We start from the raw sequence: 20,975 nt of genomic DNA on the forward strand, positions 1-20,975 counted from the left end.
AATGTAAAACTAACTTTAAACTATCTTGCTGTGGAAACCTGGGGTGCAAATTCAGCAAGGTTGAAATTAACTCCCCAAAAATCTGTACTACACTCCCTCTTCCCCAGTTCAGGATAATCGAAGAGAGTGACCTGGCATTGCAAATTCATTATTTGGAAACTTACTGCCCACAAGAAAAGTTGAAATAATCACTATATAAGGCCATCCTCGGATAGGACAGTTAAACACTCTGCTGACATAAAATGAATTCAAATAAGACTATAAATTGCCTTGGTTTAACAACATGCAGGGAAAGATTCAAAGAGCTTATGTCATCCATTTCATTGCCAAAACTCTGCACCAAATATAGGGCCCTCTTCTCCCAGGCTTGCAAAGGCTTTCCTTCTAGTCACCTCCCTAAATGCTAGCTGTCCCAGAAAGAAACATTTCCTCACAAACCAAAGTGCAAAACAGAGTTGAAACCTGTCAGCCTGTTTCCCATCATCTTACAGCTTCAGAAACAGAACTGTGGAAGAACTACACTGGTTACAGCTGGAAAAACACAGAGGCTAATCAAAATGGGAGGATCACATCAAAATCACAGCTGTGAGCTTGTGATTTAAACACTTGTTAGGAAGCACATGTGGCTGCTAGAAAAAGAGAAGGCAGTAGAGTTCTGCTCTTCAAGGTAGTCAGTTTCTTGTACTTGAAGAAACTGGCACATGAAATTCAGACCCTGAACATCCTCCTATTGAACAACAAAACAACAGACTGCTACGGAAACCCTATTCTGTAGCTCCCCCATACACAGAATTTGTTACATTGCTGCCATATTGCAACAGCAGCAGTGGAGCATCGAAGATTAAAAAAAATGTTGTTATCCCATTTTCTAAGAACAGTTATTACAACAGCTACCTCAGTAACAAGCAGCATGAATGTATGTAGCTTATGCTCAGCACTGAAAGACCACCTGGCATAGCTTCTGAGGGTTGGCTGAAGGCAGAGGAGCTTCTAAAGCTCTTAGTGAAATCTTATCTTATGGCTATTAAGTGAAAGGATACTGTATGCTTTCCATAGCATTTCTCAGTAATGCAGGTTAGTAACTTCAGAATACTTCGGAGAGCAGAAGTTATCAGAATAAAGGCATCTGAGATAGCCCATGGGCACTCAAAAGCAAATTCACCCTCAGTGTAAACCCACTGACATACACTGGGATTCTATTTGGCCAAACAGGCTTTTCTTTTCTGAAAGGGTCACTTGTAAATCAACTGCTGGACTACCCAGCTCTGTCTGTGAGCCACCCATCATGTTCCTTATCTGCATGTGTAACTTTAGGCATATGAATACTCTGTTCAATACGGTGGGATGAGATCCTGACTTACAGTTAAAGATGGTCCTTGCCAGACTGAGGCTTTGATGTCCCATACTGAAAATCAGATACAGCTTCCCTGCACAACAGTCCTGTAGAATCTGGCACGCACACAGCTCTCAGAGACCCTGTCCTTTACAAGCATCTCTATGCACTCTTACTGTCAAACGCCTTCTATCAGCTCACTAACAGTGAAGCATGTAGCAATCAGAAACAGAACTGTTTAGCTCCTGAACCACCTAACTAGTGTTCAGATTTTCTCCTTCAATTCTACATAGTCCAATTGTCACCTATCTCCATCTCTCAAGCTATTTCAGAGGCTTACAAGCCACAGTTTTGTGTTCAATGTAAGTTTAATCTTGCTCAGGCACAAATACATACACATGTAATTTAAAACAGTTGTAGAAAATCTATTCCATCCACTTCATCAGCTTTCCCATTTGGGACCACTTCTCACCTAGCAGATTTTTATTGTTAATCTGTACTTAAAACCAATATCAATCCTTATCAGTGGCATGGATTTCTACGCACTTCCCACTCAAAGGTTCCCAAAGGTTCACATAAACTTCACAGCCCACTTCCTAAATCAGTGGTTTAGCATTATTGTCATTAAAAAAACATATAATTCAATTCAAGATGTTTTACAGAAACATTGTCAGTTTTTAACCTGTAGGTGTCTGAATTGAAAAACAGAATCATGTTTTGTTAGATTTAAGCTTCAGAAACAATAGACCTATGCAAATAATTACATTAGCATAGAAAAGGCAGATGTTCCTGCAATAAATTGCAAAAAGGCAACCAAATAACAAGATGACATCAGGCCCACTAGTGCTTTCAGTCTTTGTGAACTCCACCTCCGTTTATAAATTTTGGCTTTATCATAGTTCTTGTCTCTACTTTATGCAAACATTTCTTTCCACAGAAAACGTGACTACTGCATCTTCCAGTACCTCTTTAACTTGTCACGGACTGGGCCTGGCTCTGCTTTGATTCACTTTTTCACCCTTGCTACTTCCTCTTAAAAGTTTTCAGAATTTAAAGAGTAAAGCAGTACAGCTCCTGTAGCTTTTTAAGTATTTTGACTACCATACACTCGAAACATACTGTGGAACAGAGCTGTACCATGCGGTACAGTGTTACATGCAGGCTAAAACAACAACTTTCCCTTCCAGCACTTTAATGAATTTCATGTTCCAAGAAATTGTGAGAACAATGCAGTAGTAACGAGCCATGAGCAACCCAACTGTACATCCACAATTAACAAAATACGCTAAGTGTCAATTTATTTCACAGCACCGTTCGATTACGCTTAGCCCCAGTATGCAGTTCAAAAGTTTTTGGCAGCAGTCAGCACCATAAATCAAAAATCGCATGGCATCTGTTCCTCCCCGGAACTGTACGCCGAGTTCAGGATTTGGGGCAGGTCGTCAGCACAGCTGGATTCTTTATTGAACAACCATTCACAATTTTTAAGTCTACTGTTCTGAAACTAGAAAAGGATGTATGGATGTATAAGGTGTTTGCTTCCCAGTAAAAAGATAACCGTGAACTGCCAGAGGAAGTGAGCTCTTTGACCCATTTTGGTCAGACTTGGCACACTAATGATTCTGAACAACTCAGGATTTCTAGAGTCATCCACGGGCTTTGCTCCCTACGTTTCAATTTCAAACATGCACCTCTTTGTTTACATCATTGCTCATTGGAAGCCAATCCCAAATCAGGTTGGCTTGACTCTCTAAAGGGGCAGGCAATATGGTTCCCTGAACAAAAGCTAGGTACTGTAATAAAACAAATGCATCTAACTTGCCATTTCCAGAACCAAGTTTTAAAGAGCAAATAAATGTTCACCTTTAAAAAATAATCTTATTTGCTGTACTAATGTATGGCAAGACATGTGCAAAGCATGCTGACAGTGCAATATAACCACTTCCACAGTCTGTGTGCAAAAATGTATTTACAGCAGTATTAGCTCCTGCTCACTGCACTCTGAGCTTGCGCCTGGAGCACTGCCCATTGATACGCCGCTAGCCAGCCATGTGTATACTCACTGCAAAATGTGTGCTGCACAATTCAGAAAGATGGCAAAACAGCACTAAAAAAAACCTTAAATGCTAGTCTGACAGCAAACTGAAGACAGTGGCTTTTCTGTGGAGATTTCCTTCCCCTTTTCTTTCCTCTCTCCCTTCCAATGTGGGGCTCATCATTTTCTCTAGGGATACTGTAAGCATAACGCCTAGTAAGCAAAATATAACAAAACAGAAGGAAAGCAGATGAAGGCACTACAGTAAACTGCAAACATAATTAAAACTGGAGAAGCTATGTTCATAGCATGACACACAAAAAGGATGCACTTTTCCTCACATACTGTGCCAAGTGCCCTGTGAAACCTCCATCACAAAGAGGTGCATCTCCTTTAGTTCCACCCTCAATCAAACCGTACTGGTAAACATGCTCAAGTTAGCCACTACAACCTTGTAACTGTTACTGCAAAACAGATACTTAATTCGATAAAATGTACTGAAAGAAAGGAAGTAGGAAGGGAAGATAGCACACACTACAGCTAATGCACAAACCAGTATCTGAGAGAGCCCTGATGACGTAAGAGCATTTAAAACCATGTTTAGCATTACTAGTCTCAGTTGGATCTGTGTACCTACACGAAGTGTCTTCGATTGTCAGCTGTAACACTCAATTTCTTGGGCTGTTTCCTGATTAGGGATTCCCCACACCTTTTGGCTCCCACTGAATGCTGATCAAGGAATGCCACACACCTGGATAACTGGGACTCAGGGAGCTGATACTTAAGCAGTAGGCAGGAACAGAACTGTTGGGGTGCACAGGAGTAGTAGTGCCTGTAAGTAGGGTCTAGGAACCCTAGGCTGGAACTGTACGAAGCTGTCTGAACCTGTGGAACACTGCTGTGGAGTTACTCCCTTCTCTGAGTTAATACCTTCTTGAGCTTTGCCCCAGCTTGGGGCTGTAGAACTCCTCTGAAGAATGTGTAATGAAAACAGCACTGTACTCCTGTTTGATTTAGTTGCTTTGAATTAGGTTGGGCTAGCAGCCTGTCTGGCTGGAGTGAGTCAGGCAGAACCTATCAAAACTGAGTTCATGCAGCACTTTGTTTAGCTCTTAAAATATTTTGTGCTGATTGGCTGAATTAGGACTGAGCTCAACCCATGTTCCCACATATTTTTATTTTTCTATGAGTCATCTGGAAGTACTACTGGCAGCTTTATTCCTTCTTTTTTTTTTTTTTCCTGTAACTTAGAACTTTTTTTTTTTCCACTATTGCTGTGGCAGTAAAAAGGAAATGAAAGTAAAGCAAGAGGTGTTTAATTGGTGTAATGGACTCACTGGCTAGTGGGGTTTTTTTAGACAATGAAATGCTGACTGTCTACACATCATTATTTTTCACACTGAATTCATTGAATCTTACAGCATGTAAAAGCGAACATGTGTGAAATCGGGGTGGTGAAAATCTCAGACTGTAAGTATGCTGGTATCATTACAGGTTTCTCTCATTCATGAGTTAATGCTTTTTTTTGCCTGCATAGGAGTTGTGTCCCTTATACTGTGGTGGACTTAGGCTTTAAAGATAAAGACCTGGAATAGGTTACAAGTGAAAATTAAGTGCAGCCCTTGATTTCAGTGATGACACCTGAGTAACCTTAATCATACCTGGGATCTTTACACCAGAAGGACATTCACAGCACACCTTAGGCTCTGGAAAGGCCAGCTTCTCCATATGCCAACTAATATTTAAACTCCCTAAAGTTAATTGCTTGTTTCCAAAGTGAAATCTTCTATTCTTTCAGATAGTGTCACAAGGTCTGTGACATTATAATCTGAACTTAATGGAAAAAGAAGAGTATTAAAAAGAAAAAAACAACCCATGGCAACCCATAGGCAAAATGAAATGCCATACTATATGGGCCAGTCCCACATCATGTGTCTCTACTGCGTCAAAGCAAGCCCTACCCTTTCCCATTTTTTTTCCCAGGACTAATCTGGGTGGAAACCAATGAGGCAACAGCGCTGCCTCACACTAGACAGAAGACAATCAATTCAAGGTAACTTGGAATTAAATGCAAGCTTTCACAGGGAACACCATTTTGATGCTTCTCCCCAACAAAGTCACAGCAAAGGAACTATAGCAGTTAATATCTAATGAGATCTACCTCTATCTGCTGCCAAACATCTGTGTTCTTAACTACAACTCTCTGCTAATGTCAGCATACTTCCTGACACTGCACAGCAATGCTTTAGACAAAGAGCAAGGGTAAAGGGGGTAAGGTTGCTATCCTGTCCCCTATCTAAATGGGGGAAAAAAAAAATCCCTGAGACATATGGTCTTGCATAAAATAACCATCAGAGAGAAGCCTGGTGCAGTGTCAGGTTAGTGAGAATATTCTAATTACACAATGTCTAAGCAGTACCTCATTTGCAGTCACTGAGTAAACCAAATGTAGAATGCAAAACACTAGGTCATGAGAGATGCGTATTTTAGCAGTATCAGAACCCTTTACCCCCAAAATGACAAAAACAACGCTAAACCCATTACTTATCAAGTAATGTAAGTAAGAATCAAGACAAACTGTTACTTTCTATAACAGGAAAAAAGTTGTTTGGGCTATTAATTTTTTTTTTTTAATTAGTAAGGAAAATCTGGCTCAAAACAACTTACCACTAAGGAAACACTACATTTCACTTGGACTTGCAAGTGCTTCACTCCAAGTGAGTTTTACAGCCTCCCTTATGTAACAGAACTGATAGCCATGCCAGGATAGCTGACAAGTCAAATTCAAATCACAAGGCACACACATGCTCATGCAAACTGGAACCATGTCAGTTATGTTGCTGGCTTATCAAGCTCTCTGTTCTCTAGGAGAACATTATATGGTTTGTAATATGTCAGAGAATGTCAAATTAAAGGCTGCACAGCAGTGAAGGGTAGAGCAGAAAGCATTCTATTCCAGGCCATTGATTCCTTTTAACAACTACATGCAGTAATTCCCAAAACTATCTACTCTGTCTCAATCACATGGAAAACATAGCACAACGTTAGTTCTAAACCTTGCACCCGGTGCAGCTTGCATATCAGACCATCCAAAGGGACTGATGAAGATGAATGATTTAATCAGAATAATTCTTTTAATGATAACTTGTTGCATTTCTCCTCCCCCCACCTCCTTAAATGTTTAATAGTTTGCTTCCTGGATTCACAGTGCATAAACTGAGCATATTTTCTTCCTACAGGAAATGATCCAATTAAGTTGATGTATAATTGATAATGAACCATTTAAGCTGATTTTGCTCTTGAAAAATCTTAACAGCATGTGGTCAGTTGGTTGACCCTCCTTCCTTCATCCACACCCATTTAAGGAATAAGGGGGAGGTCAGACTCTGCATACTCTAAGCAAGGTGGACTATGGAAGAATTTCAGCTCTAGTGAGATAAGCTAGTTCATGACAGAAGTATCAGCCACTTCAGAATAATGTAGTCCCCGATTGCTACTCAATGGCCAAGATGCAAGCCACCAAGACACAAGCAGTTTAGACAGAAGAGGCTCAGTGAACATTCACATTAGAGGTACTGTGCATTTACCAGAACATCTAACCTTGGAGCACTAACTGTTGTGGTTGTTAAATTTCCCACTACACCTGAAACGTGAACTCTGCTGACCTGTCCTATTGCCTTACAGCAGGTAACAATGCCAGATGTTGATTGACTCATATGAGTTTAGTCATTCACTATCACCTCAGTGCAAAAGTCAGGTCAGAACAAGGAAGTGTTGCTGATAGCTTATCTAGTGCAGAAGGTGTCAGATTCACAGAGACCAGAGGACATTTTTGTAAAGTCCTTGCAGTAAGTTTTACAAACCTAAAGGCTAAAATTGTTCTTCGCTCTGGCCTACCTCAGCATAACTGGCTATCACTTGCTAGACTTCGTTCCTTCCCCCATCCGGCATCAACTCACTGTTCAATGTGAGTCGCTTACCTCTCTCCCTGCTGACTTTTTTTGTTAAGACTCTAAGGCATACAGGTCTGCTTTCCACCAAATCTTGCCAACAGCCTGTGTGGCCCCTCCCTCTACTGAGGCACTGGGGTACAAGTGTAGTGATGACAACTGTTGCCACATTCAGGGTGAGAAGTGACTTGTCATGTACTGAGAACTGTTGAGCACACCACTGCGATGTATGTTTTCTGCAGTGGTTCCCCCTAGGCCCTGCTGATCTGGCTGTCACCAGTTCATGTAACTTAAAGGTAGGAATGCACTGTCGTGCACAGTGATTGATACAGTGACCATCTAACTGAGTGGAAACCCACCCACCTCCCCCCAGATATTCAATACGTATCCTTCACTGTTGCTCAAATGAATGTGAATGCTAAAAAGATTTTGCTGACTGTTCTTTATAACCAGAGCAGAGTTCCCTCTATCATCAACAAGAGTTTTGCTGGAAAGAATTCTGCAATTAGGCAGTAGGATTTTTTTATAGCACTACCTGCTTATACCACTCTAGCAAGAGTCTGCCCCTACGTTCGTGGTGCATATTTTTTTAAAGGACTCTGGACGCATTTAATCCTTTGTTCAATTTTACTGTTCCTAGGTACACTCATGGGATGGGTTCTAAGTAACTCTACTTTAGCCTCAGAGTTTATATGCTACAAACACCAAGGTCTCCTCTCCCGCAAGTTACCCTTTCACTGAGAGGTCGATACTTGAGTAGATACTGAGAAATGTCACCACAAGGGGTAAGGTACCACATAGCAAGTGGTACTACTCATTTCAGCGCAGGCATTTTCACAAGAAAAAGCTCTGCCTGAGCAAAGAACTACTGATGTATATATTATGCTATTCTTCCACGAATCATTCCTTCCTGTGGTACTGTCCCTTCCCCCTCATGGTTACACTGTTAGCTAACCTTCTTCCAGTTTTTGTTAGTATCATTCCTGCAGCAACATTAGTACTGGCAACACAGTAGTCAAGGCACAGCTGCAGCAGGGCCATCCACAGGCGGTGGTGCAGTGTCTTGTCTCTCCATACCTACGCTAACGTTCAAGACTTAACATTCTGTGGCAATATTATCTATGAATTTGTAACTTTTCTTGGACAAACTTAAAACTTTATGCATAAAGGTTAGAGGTTTTTCCTGAGAGGCTTAGCCACCCTGGAGACAATTTAGCTTCAATTTACAATGTTTTAGATAGTCTAACTGCTCAGCTTACATGTTTTGGTCAATTTCTTTTTGTCCACTAGGTTTAAGGGTGGTTTTCCCACATAAAATGAACAATTTGAAACTGACCACCTGCAAAATGAACAAGCAAAGGACAGCTTACCAATTCTATTCCTAATCCTTCTCAGGCAGAATTCTTAAGAAATCTTGTAACAAAGATAAAACAATTTTAGATTGAACTTTTCTTCAACTGACTACTTCCTCTTACGTTCTGCACGTATCAGTTCCTGTAGTCTTATCTGATTACACTTTAATGGGGTTTCTTAAGTACAAAATATATTTTACCTTCCTGTATGAAGTGCTGCCACCTCACTTTAGTATAAAAATGTGTTTAAGTTGACTTAGAACCGTCACCCACCCTAATAACGTTACTGAAGTGAGTTCCACTAATGTAACTTTGAGAGGCAGTAGCCTTGTCCCATTCTGCCTGCAGAGACAACCAACTTCCACTCACAAATCAGCAGGACTTGTGTTTAACAGAAAGGGGAAGCAAGGTTCTTTCACTGTTTGTCTGGGGGTTTTTTCAGAATGTGGCACATAAAAGTGATTCAGATTTGTTGAGCTGTGCAAACCACATGCACAGAAACGTGCCACACAAGCAGGCAAAACTTGGGAAAATTGCAGGGGAAAATTGGAAAACAAAACATACTGGTTTACAGCAGAGCATTACAGGAACATTACAGAAACTTCAGCCTCATGAAAGATACTGTCTTGTTGAAAGACTCCATGTGTTTAATTCAAGCGGTATGGCACCTTGGCTCCCAGCTCCTTAATTTAATTGCTTATCACTATTCGTCCATTTATCATTTTGTTAGTGAACAGCTAAAATGAACAGTGTTCAGAACAGCAAAATTTCCTGCTCCTGTGAACACAAACATCTTCTGCTCCTCTCTGTGACCAGGAGTCCAATACTGTTTTTTACACTACAGAGAAGAGTTTAGCCAATGCCTGAGAGATCATCCAGTGCTCTCAAGGCTGTCAGCCCCACAGCCTTTAGTCACCTTGCAGAAACTCATCTCTCACGGAACTTTCAAGTCTGACTGAGCTATCTCATAGGCACAAAGTCTCCACAGTTTCACCTGATGCAAGTGCTGGTTCGTAACCATATCTGGTAAGTGCAAGTGAGGCACTCTTGAGCTTCCTTCCTTACAGACTGCTTGCTTACAGCTCAGCACCCTTGGATCAAGAAATGTGCAGCCTCACTAACACACCCCCAAAAGCCAGGTAGGAAAGTGCTATTTTAGTTATGACAGATGGACTCAGACTTAACAGTATAAATGATAAATTCTCAAGTGGTTCTTTATCAAATGGGTAAAAGAAAATAATAACATATATAAGAAAGGAAGAGAAAGAAGAATGGATTTCATTTTCTTATATAGTACTGAACTGGCACACGGTGATATAAATTGTGCTCTCCCAAACCCTTACAGTTCACGCTGCTATGGCTTGCTCATGAGGCCATACTCCATGTAATTACCAGCCAAACTACATCAGTAAACTGCTCCTGATAGCATAATAACTTGCCTTCAGCATTTTTCTTTTAAGCTCTAGACTTTTCCTTAGATTTATTTACCCTGACAATGCTGTTTAGTTACTACTTTGTGAAGTTAGAGGTTAGCAGCATCAGAAGAGCTGGAAAATTCATAAAATGGTTGGCTCTTCACAGAAGCCTGCACAGGGTTTTGAATCGCTAGTTGGTATTATTCATCAGAAACCAAACACAGCATGGTGGTGCTTAAATCCTTACTCACTTCACTGGGATTTTATCTTAACTAATAAGAAGGTCAAAACACAATGCAAGCCACTCAACATCTGAGTTAGGTTTTCTCTAAATGTTCATCCCTACTGTCTTGAATGTTAATCCCTTGCCAAAATTAAACATATTTTGTGTATCTGTCCAAAGAAAATAAATTGGAATTACTTAGGCTTCAAACAACTGCAGAAGCAGGTACTAACAGATACTCTATGATCGAACTCATCACTTTTTTTTTTCATCAACAAATGAAGATTAACTGCTCAGCTCTCCTGGAATTTGCTATAACAATGTAGCAGCCAAAAAATTTCACAGCCAAGTCTGGTAGACAAATGTAGTAGAGGCTTTGAGCAGCTCCTCCAATCATTCCTACTGAACAGTTCTGTGCTGCAGTTTTGCTTGAGGGTTTTAATTCCTGGGTTGCTGCCATTTCTGTAAACAGTATATTTTCGCTAAACGAGAAGTGTTCAACAATGTTCATGGAGGGTTTCACAACTGCACCTTTGACACCACACTTTGAGCAATACTTCTGCGTGTTTGTGATGTGGGTATTTCACTTTCATCTGTTTTGAAATTAGCTTTCCCTTTTATGAGAGTGTCTCTTTGAGCCCGTATTCTCTAGCTAACTTGCAAACTGAAATAGATTTATAATTGTGAATAAAAAGGAAAACTGACTATTTCATGTTCAATTAGATCTGCATATCAGCTTTATAATGCAATGAGAATGAATTGGCAGAATCGGTCTGTCAAAACCCCTTCAAAGAAAACAGAGTTATAACTACAGTGTACCAAAAAGTCATATTAATACAGCCACCACACATGCACTAAAAAAAAAAAAAAAAAAGAAAGAAGAAAAAAATGCATTAAAAAAAAAACTAAACCAACAAACAAAAATCACTATCTACGAATACTTCCATCCATGTTCTGTGGTGAAATTGGGACGCTGGCAAAGTATCATTCTCCCACTGCTTCTAATAAACACATTTAACATCTTTACTAGAGAAAAGGAAAGGGGAGTTTCAAATGCCTTGACTGCTCAATGAAATTCTGGTTAGATTCAGTGATTTTCAGAAATCTGTAAACAATATTTAAGCCTCTAAAAGCTCTCAGGAGCTATCAAATCACTAGCATTAACTGGTTTTGTTGGATCCTTTATCCCAACAAACAAGACTGATGCAGGTAAGACTGAAGTCAGTTGATTTTTTTCTATCAGAAAGGCCTTATGCTCCTTTATTTATAAGCAAAAACATTTTCCACTGCCCTGACAACCACAACATAGGAGTCTTTTTATGGACAGAAATGTGCAGTAAGCTAAGTGTTGAGAAGTCTACTCCAGCTGCAGTCTGTTAAAACCCTAAACAATTCAGTTCAGTCACCGTTTAAAGGAGCAGACAACGCATTTAAGATGTGGAACAGCATAGCTGAAGTTTGCTTTTTCTGTACAGCCCCTGTCAATGCTAAGCTGTTATCTTAAAACAAGGTCATACTGTTATGTGCGTTTTCTCTTGCTCTACAGCCATGATATTGTACAAATGAAGGATTTTTATGCTTGGGTTTTTCACAAGTGCCAGAAGAACCTGGACTGAGGTTTGCTTAAGAACCATCCGCCCAATCTTATCAGAAAAGCTTCCCTCCTCTGTCCACAAAAAAGTGAAGATGCTTGAAAGCTCCTGGGAGGTATAGAAGAGGCAATGGGCACTGCTATTAGCCAGAGACTGTCCAAAAATACCTTGGCCACAAATGGGGGATAATGGGACAACCTACGAGTGACACCAGTCTTCTGCGTGTTTGAAGAGCTGAACTCTTCAAAAATCTCAAGTGATCCTACTCCTGCTGCTTCAAGCACAGGGAAACCTGACTCCTTGGAATGATCCAATATGCAGGTCAGTGACCCTTGCTGGAGGGGAAACTCCAGGTGTGAATGTCTTTAATCCCTTGTCTAGTTCTATCTTGACATAGAAATTTTGAAATGTAGTATCCTTGGAAACTTAATGTAATCAACTGGGGTTAAACATTCAGCTCGTGAATAAGTCTATCACTAGTAGCTTCAATGTTGCATCACGTTGCACTAGCAGAGTAACGGATTCTTCTAAGTCTTTAAAATGGCATAGAATGAGATTTTTTAAAAAAAGCAGTACTGCATGGGGTGTACTGCCTTTTCAGGAATATAAACATCACTGCAAGAAAAGGTTGATTGTATTTCTTTAGAAGGTGCAATAAAGATTCTGAAGTTACACTTATTTAAAGCATCAAGAAGGAAAATAAGTTGTTTCATTATGACATCAACTTCCACAAAAAACACACTATTCAAGGGAAGTGATAAATTCATGACTGCATAGTATCCTGAATTTGAGCAGTATCCTTTGTTTATTAAAAAAGAAAAGCAGGAAAGGGAAATGAGTTATAGTGGGATCTCTCTCAGTAAAAGGATTTCATTATTGGTTTTAACTTGACTTTTGACAGTAGGCTTTTTTCATTGTGCTTCCTACATGCAGCAGCACCATCATTAACCTTGCTTAAAACACACAGCTTTTAGTTTAAGATGAGGCAAATAAATTAGGTCCCCACAACTGAACATGTCGTCTTGACACACAGCTAAAATACTGTCAAGCCACTGATCACAAGAAAGATGTTCTTCTTGCTTTGATCCCTTCTTGCAAATCAAAGTAACCAGTTGAATGGCCTCATCTCATTGAAGGGAGTTTCTCATGGAATGCTAAAAAAAAAAAGAAACTGAAAGTCTTATTGCTTACTGGGGAAAAATGCGATTAAAGTCAAGGCTAAAATATGTATTTAGAATGCTTCTCTGTATATAAAGATTTAGACAATTCCTCATGATTTTAACCAGTTGTCCTCAACTCTTGCAGAGGAAATGTCCCATTTTTCATGCTAAACCTATAGCAGACATTCCTCAGCGCATGCCCCTCAAACTCACTACACTTGTATGGAGTCCTCCAACTCCCCATCAGGCCTGAGCATGAGCAATTCCAGGAGTGGCAGGCAACGTTAATTTACAGAACTGCATCTCTAAGATAAGGAGGAAAAAACTTAGTATTTTGTAATTACTGATTTAGGACCCAATTTTGTCTGGAAATGTAAGTGGGACCAGAGAGTAGTAAGCTGTAATCTTGAGGAAATATTAAGCTTATTGCCTGATACTCACAGAATTTATTATCCCCTTAAGTGCTTGGAATCCTCCAGTGACAGGGAAGACTTGCTCTTTTGTGTCAGCAATTTTTTCAAGCTTTGGAGAGAAAATGGATACAAACAGGTGAATCATTTGGCAAACTAAATCTGTCACACTGCTCTTTACCCTTAAAATGTACATGGATGTCTAAAAACAACTCCCATCAACTCTGCAAAAAGAAGGAACATTCTGAAGTTCCCTCACAGCTAACTATGGCTTTCCTAAACAGGAAGACTTACTACAACCTACTACAGCTAACAAAATGGTATAGTGGCTAGCCATCATGTCAAACCACCACACCAAAGAAACCTTTCAGTGCCTGGATCTTGGCAGTGATTTCATAACTCTTTCCAAATATCTTCCCCGTTTGCTCTGCCTTCCATTAAAGGCTTTCTATGCACTTGCTATATAGTGAAGGGCCATTTGCCTACTTCTCCGTTGTCACGGCACTCTCCAAACCAGCCAGCTGCAACAAGGCCTTTTACCACCACATACCAACATACTGTCCATGCCAGTCCCTCTGCTGCCTTCTCCCAGTCTCTTCTCAGCCAGGGCACACACTCCCTTCTCTCTGCTTCTTCCTCCTCTCTCTCCCTCGGCTGCTCCCTCTTCACTGGCTGCCCAACCGCTTCACAGAACCAGCCACAGCTGCACCTTGTCTACATCAGCCAACCCACGCCCTGAAGCCAGCCCACAGCTGTATGTTAGCAATGTTAATTAACCCGGCTTCATTCCTCTACACTTTGTTTAAGTCACCTCCACTGTACAAGAGTAGCTACAGCCTTCACTAGGACATGACAACCATGGAAGAGCTTTCAGTCAATGAAGGACATTTTCTATTTTCTTCTTTTTCTTATTCCAAGGCTGCTGTAAACGCTACTTGAAGCTTGTCTGTACCTACTTTGTTGATGCGACCTGTAGCCTAATCTGGTTACCATCTTAATGACAGGGGTTCTACCTGTATCATTTCCTGCTGGCAACTACCAGCTAGCAAGGGTATTTCTGACAGGTCTTCTCAGTAATGAAAGCAACATGCACACATTCTATGTCTATATACACATCTTAATACGTGTCTGCTTCCTGAGACAGAGAAGATGTTATACTACCTAACGTAAGTAAAATTAATTTCTGTATTACTTAACTGTATAAAACCCTGCGACAAGGTACTGCCTAGTAATCTAGAACAGTAACATTCTTACCTGTTCTTGTACAAAATCAAGGACACCAACACAGTAAACTCTAGCTCCCAGCTCTCTGGATTTCTTTGCCTGTCCCAAAAAAGAACAAAGGAATAAGCATTTTTTCATTCAACAGGCAACACCCAAACTTTTCAGAATATAATATGCATTTTGACCTAGTGCTCACCTCTTTCTCTGCATGCAAGGGAATCAGACCATCTAGCTTGCCATCTGTCAATGCAATGATGATACTAGAAAACCTTGAGGCTCCTTGCTTCGCAATTTGCATGTTGGCCTGAAAACAAAAAACATTTATCCAGCTGAAAAATACACCTGAACTTTTAACCAAGGTGCATCTTCTAAGTGACTACAGCATCTGACATAACATTCAGCCTCATCTTCAAACCCATCTCTCATGACAATCCTCTGCCTCCCTTTAACTCACTACAACAAGGATATCATTCATCAGTATTTTCCAGTCACTGGTGAGTCCATCTCCAAAGGGCTGGGGTCACTAACTGATCAGCCCTTAGAAACAAACACTTGATTCTTTCAGGACAGATACTCTTCAAGTTGTGAAGCTCACTTCTCTTTAAATCCACTATAAGGTTTCCTTTGCTACACCCCAGATTTCAAATGCCAGTCCGTAGGTTCCAAGATACAAAAACAATGGCTTAAAACTGAGTATTTTTTTTTAAATGCTTCTGTTTGCCTAGCTTTTCAGCCTTGTAGACTGCAATTACAAACTTGGCTCCACTGGCATAAAGGAAGAAACTGAGTTTCTATCCATAACAGTGAAAGCATAGATCCTCACCTTACCCCTCACTTTCAGGGCCCGAGTCCTTCAGCAAAACTGCAAACAAAAATGTATGTCTCAAGAAAATATAGGGAGTTGGGAACTCCATAACTAAGGCATTCCAAAATTAAGACCATTTGTCTTGAAAATGCTGATCTGTGCAGTAAACTCTCATAAGCACGTGTTCTAGAAGGCACTGTTAAGACTCGCAGCCCTACAAAGCTGCATGTGACTGTTTACCATGTAGTTGGTATGCTGTGTTAGCTGTTAAATTCACAACAAAGAACCACTCTCCTGCGAAGGATCAAGTCAAAGAAATTCCATATGGCAATTTTCTGTGATGGCTAATCTTCTGCATGGGATTTGCATAGTATCTGAGCAATCTTGGAACTACTTAGGAAACCAAAAAGATTTGAGTGTTAACAGTCTGAGGCACATGATCAACCCATTTATGTTACAGGTTGCTGGTTTTCTTATCCAAAGGGCGAGAACAGAGGATATTTTGATTGCAGGAAGATGATTAAAACCTACCTGTTTTAACCCTTCATGTATATATGTGTCACCTGCTGGTTTTACCTCCTCCAAATCCTTAAGACCTTTCTTGATTTTCTCTCTGAAAACAAAAGGGTAAAAGACTGTTGGCGTGATGTGAAGTGGGGAAAGGGGTTAGTTTATTGATGGAAAAAATTTTATTTGCCATAAAGAAGATCTGAAATTAAAATCTGTAAAATACAGCATTTAGCTGAGATACCACGTGGAGGCGGATTTTGTATTTGCAACGGAAACAGCACTGCGGTAACAGATCTCTTAGACCTAAATAACACAATATGCCTCAGTGAGTCAAAGACCTAGAATCTAGTAAAATGTTTCAGACAGAGTAGATATTACAAAGAAGTGGCAACGCCTCAGCATTAAACAGCCCCATGGAAATTCTGTTATATTAAGTCTACTTTGCTCTTTTAAACCAACTTCACTTCCAATCATGCTGCAGTTAAAAAAGAAATCCCCTAAAACAGCAGTTCTATTTCTAGAGAAACCTTCCAGGTCAATATGCAGGTATTTAATGGGGTAGGACAGAATCACAATAATTAACATCATCTCCCTTAAAGAGTAAGTATCAGTAGGCAAATGCAGCATTTGCAAGACACCTCTCATATCAAAGAAAAGGGACTACAATTAAGGATAGTTTTTTTAATTTTTGGCTGTCTCTACCTCTCTATGTGACCTTTGACAAGACATCACACTGGCACACAGGTCACAGTTATTTAACAGAAGGATAAGGTTGTGCCATGATTTCTCATGGGCGAATAAATCCATCTTTGACTGGGAGATGCTAACTATGATGATAAGACTGGAGTAGCTGCTAGCTAGCACAAAAGGAACTTTCCCCAGTGAACTCAACATGAGGGGGAAAAACAGGCAGAGAGACTTTACCAAAATAATCACATCTGGGAGTTCTTCACTCTTATGCAAGTAAAATTCTAGTGAAGGCCATAGAAAGTTGTGGGAGGAAAGGACAAGGAAAAACTAAGTAGGGGCAAAATTTGGGCCAGAATATATAGAACGCTGTAGCAAACATAGGTCACAAAGGGAAAACCAGCTGAGGTGAGGAGATGGAGGGAAAATACATCGCATAATGGATGAAAGCTTTCCTTAGGGCAAACAAAATGAGAAAGAATGCATATGCTGCTCTGCCTGAATGCCACCCACTAGTCATTTGTTCTACTGATGGGCTTCCTCTATGTTTAGAAGCTCTGTTCCAAAGTACAATCCATAGCTGTAATAAGCTCCCAATCACAGGATCAACCGATACAATCGGAAAGGGGGGTGGGGTGGGAAGAGAAATGTGGCATTGAATGTATGGAAGATAATAAGTTACGTAAGATAATACAGTCTGTTTGATCCAAATATTTTACATTCAGCATCTATAGAAACAACTTAAAACTGATTATGTATGAACGCAGATTATAAACCACATACTTAGTGCTTGCCAGAAATGAGTGGCAGCGCATCACAGGCGTTAAGTGTTCTGCTGCCAAGAAACAAGCTGCAACTGAAGTCCCAGTTTTTCTGAAACAGATTTCATTTTGCAAAAATAGCTTTTGTACAATCAGTTCAGTTTTATTTATCTGAAATGTCTTGTGACCGGGTCACACAGAAATCTCTGGTGTTTCCAGGCCTCTGCCTACAAGGGGTTCCAGGAAAATCTTTGGCAGCATGAGCATTTTTAGCTGCACTTAATCAGTCACCATCTCTTTCCCTCTGGGCACATCTGTACTAGATAGGCCCTGCCAGATGTGAACAAACTCCACCTGTGCTCCAAGATGGTCAGGTACGACTGAGTCCTAGTCTGGGTATCACAAGGCCAATGTGGGTGCGGAACTCAGGGTCGCAGCAAATGAGCCCTACCAGACAGCAGGAGAGGTTAGTTCAACCACACTAGAGCTCACAACCAGCTGGTTTGGAAGGTGGGCACAAGAGCTTGCATCTGCCTGAATCATTCTGATAATGCGACTCTCCTTAGTCAGTCAGCCATAGCACTCTGAAGCCCTCATTCCCATTCTTCAGTGTCTCAAAATTCTCCTTTCTCTAGTTTCTGTAACAATTTTTTATAGCCACAATAATCCACAGAAGTGGTCTGGTTTTAAAAGTCATCAGTACTGCAGTAACAGAGCCATGACCTCAGCCTGGGTGTCTGGACACTGCTGCAATACAGTTCAGTAACAGTGATAAAGGCTGAAGGGCCACTGGCTTCATGGTGTAAGTCAGACAAGGAACAGAGGCAAAAAAGCAAAACAAAATCAGCAACTTGCAGCCTGTCTGTGTTTGGGCTGAATGAGTACACATGTAAAATCTTTTCCCCGTTCAGCATATGCACTGCATCACATCTCTCTTTTTTTAGAAAATGCACATCTAATTTTTAATAGCTATCCTGTCTATTCTCTCTTTTAATCTTTGTAACAACTTCAGATAATTCTTCTAGCAGCAGCCAGCCAAACACAACCACAGCTACAAGCTCTCAATCATTTTGCTCCGTGGACCCTTTTTAGCTAGTCCATGAACAGGGGCTGCAGCTGTAATCCCAGGCTGGCTGAGGTCAAGAGAGGTTCTGGCAGCAGATTCAGCAGCGTCCACTGCTCTTACTTCTCTGGGGAGCTCTGCTGTGCTCTGCCTCAGGGAGTGGGACCTTGCATCAGCACTAGACACCATGGCTGCAGAGGGCTTGTGTGCTGTGGCACATGGGCCTATCTACGAACACTGCTCCCTGCACAGGCCAAAGTCCATGCTGAGCTTGTCTTGTACTCTCAGTGCCTCCCCAAGGCAGGGAACTGCGTAAGTGAATTTAGAATTGAAAACAGACAGTTAGCGAAGAGAGATTACAGAGCAGCCCAGCTTTGCAAATATCTGAAGAAATTAATTTAGCATAAATTGAAATGTAGCAACTTCTCCTGAGCACACTCCACAATTCAGATTTACTTTCAGGTCTAAGATGTTTGCCTTTCCAAGTTCAAATTATGCCAAGGTAACCATCACCAGTTTACAGAAGAGGTTTCTCTGCATTAGCTCCATTGCGCCAAGCTGCAAGCTTTTATTTAAGCAACCCAACTGGTTTTGTCTTCATTGCTGTTCAATATTATGTCTTGCTTTAAGTAAGTTTAATTGACACAATGCTAAAAACAGTGCTGTCAGCAGCCAAGTGGTCAGGCTACCGATGTTGTTAAGGCACTGCCTTCTTTCCTTGCATAGACAGGGCCACAGTCAGCACTTGTTGGCAGTGGAAGACAGGTAATACTTTCTTCTACTGCAGCAGGATGGAGATCACACCCCTGTTTGAGAGGACCAACGATAAAGCTACAGACCAGTTACGAAACACAAGCCACTTTAGTTTCTCAGAGACGCGATTAGAACACTTAACAGAAAGGGACAATAATTTGCCTTAAAGGAAATAGATGCATCTTCAACACGTACAAAGGCAGGCTTATTACTTGAAAGCAAAGTATGCTTGAGGACTGAATCTTAAAAACCATTCCAATCCCTGATTTTTTTTAGGGAGAAAATTTTGTGCTTGTACATCAGTGCTGCAGAGGTTAGAACCAGCTAAAATTGCCACACAAGCTTCAGATCGTCCCGATTCAGCTGGGCAAGGGGCTGCCTTGTACAAAATGCAGTTTTAAGTGGCAGTATTCTTAGCTCTTCTGGGTGGGGAACAGTATCTCCTATTTCTTTTTCATGTTGCATTCTACCTACTGAAGTGCTGGAATCCTGAATCATTTTTCAGTGTGTTGAGAGTATGAGCACTGGCAGGGAAATTGTGATTCCAAATAAGCGTATATTCATCATCAGGAAAGAGGCTATGTGCCTGTGAGGCTACTTTATCTCTAACAAATAAAGGCAAACAAAACAGGTACTTCGGTTTTGCTGCTAAGAAGGAAGTATAGTAACAGGAACACAAAATTTGTCAGTGAAACAAGGGCAGGGGGGAGGGGGGAGGAAGTGTTCTTTAAAAAAAAGTGTTACAGTTACATCCCCGATGAACAGAGCTATCATACTGGTGACAGTAAGCCCCATGCATCAGCCTCCCCAGATGCATGATTTGGGGGACGTTCCTACTTTCTGCACCTCTCAAACACTACAGAGAGCTCAATACAATGATAATCATTGTTCTGCTTCAAATTTCAGGGCTCCTGCACGGGCTCCAGATGAAAAACATGTCAGTGGCCATCCTGGTTTCAGCTGGGATAGACTTAATTTTCTTCTTAGTAGCTGATGCAGTGCTGTGTTTTGGATTTGGTGTGAGAACAATGCCAATAGCACACTGATGTTTTAGTATTGCTAGGTAATACTTATACCAAGTCAAGGACTTTTCAGTTTCTTGGGCCCTGCCAGCGAGAGGGCTGGAGGGGCACAGGACACTGGGAGGGGACACAGCCAGGACAGGTGACCCAAGCTAGCCAAAGGGATATTCCATACCATATGACGTCATGCTGAGTATATAAACTGGGGAAAGAAGAAGGAAAGGGGGGGACATCTGGCATTATGGCATTTGTCACCTGATGGAGCCCTGCTTTCCTGGAGATGGCTGAACACCTGCCTGCCGATGGGAAGCAGTGAATTAATACCTTGTTTTGCGCTGCCTGCATGCATGGCTTTTTCTTTACCTATTAAATTGTTCTTAAATCAACCCTCGAGTTTTATATTCTTTTCCAGTTCTCCTCCAGATCCCTCTGGGTGATGGGGGGAGTGAGTGAGCAGCTCCATGGTGCTTGGTTGCCAGTCAGGGATAAACCACAACAGTGGCTGTACTTTATACACGCAGCAGAACACACTCTCTGCAGATGGCTCTATTTTGGCAAGCTTCTTTGAATTGAAGTATAAGGTTAGCTTATGTGACCGAGGCAAAAAACGCATGAATGTCTCGCTAGGTTAAATGTCTCTGTGCAATAAAGGAATAGTCCATGCTCCACCAGACGAGCAA

The 20,975-nt window shown here is 41.0% G+C and overlaps 1 protein-coding gene and 1 long non-coding RNA gene across 2 annotated transcripts in view; one reads left to right on the forward strand and one right to left on the reverse strand.

Moving 5' to 3' along the window:
* The window catches only part of ANTXR2 (ANTXR cell adhesion molecule 2), a 120,385-nt gene that overhangs the window by 92,418 nt on the left and 6,992 nt on the right, over positions 1-20,975 (reverse strand). The window contains exons 4-7 of the mRNA XM_055795445.1: positions 16,031-16,112; positions 14,891-14,998; positions 14,725-14,793; positions 13,502-13,582 (exon numbers count right to left, since the gene is read on the reverse strand). Coding sequence (XP_055651420.1) covers positions 13,502-13,582; positions 14,725-14,793; positions 14,891-14,998; positions 16,031-16,112 — 340 coding nt within the window. The remainder of the gene's footprint in view (positions 1-13,501; positions 13,583-14,724; positions 14,794-14,890; positions 14,999-16,030; positions 16,113-20,975) is intronic.
* Positions 11,898-20,682, forward strand: LOC129783809 (uncharacterized). Its single transcript, XR_008745732.1, has 2 exons — positions 11,898-12,221; positions 20,180-20,682. It is a non-coding gene; the product is annotated as an uncharacterized LOC129783809 (long non-coding RNA).

Source organism: Falco peregrinus, chromosome 2 (assembly GCF_023634155.1).
Source record: "Falco peregrinus isolate bFalPer1 chromosome 2, bFalPer1.pri, whole genome shotgun sequence".
NCBI lineage: Eukaryota > Metazoa > Chordata > Aves > Falconiformes > Falconidae > Falco > Falco peregrinus.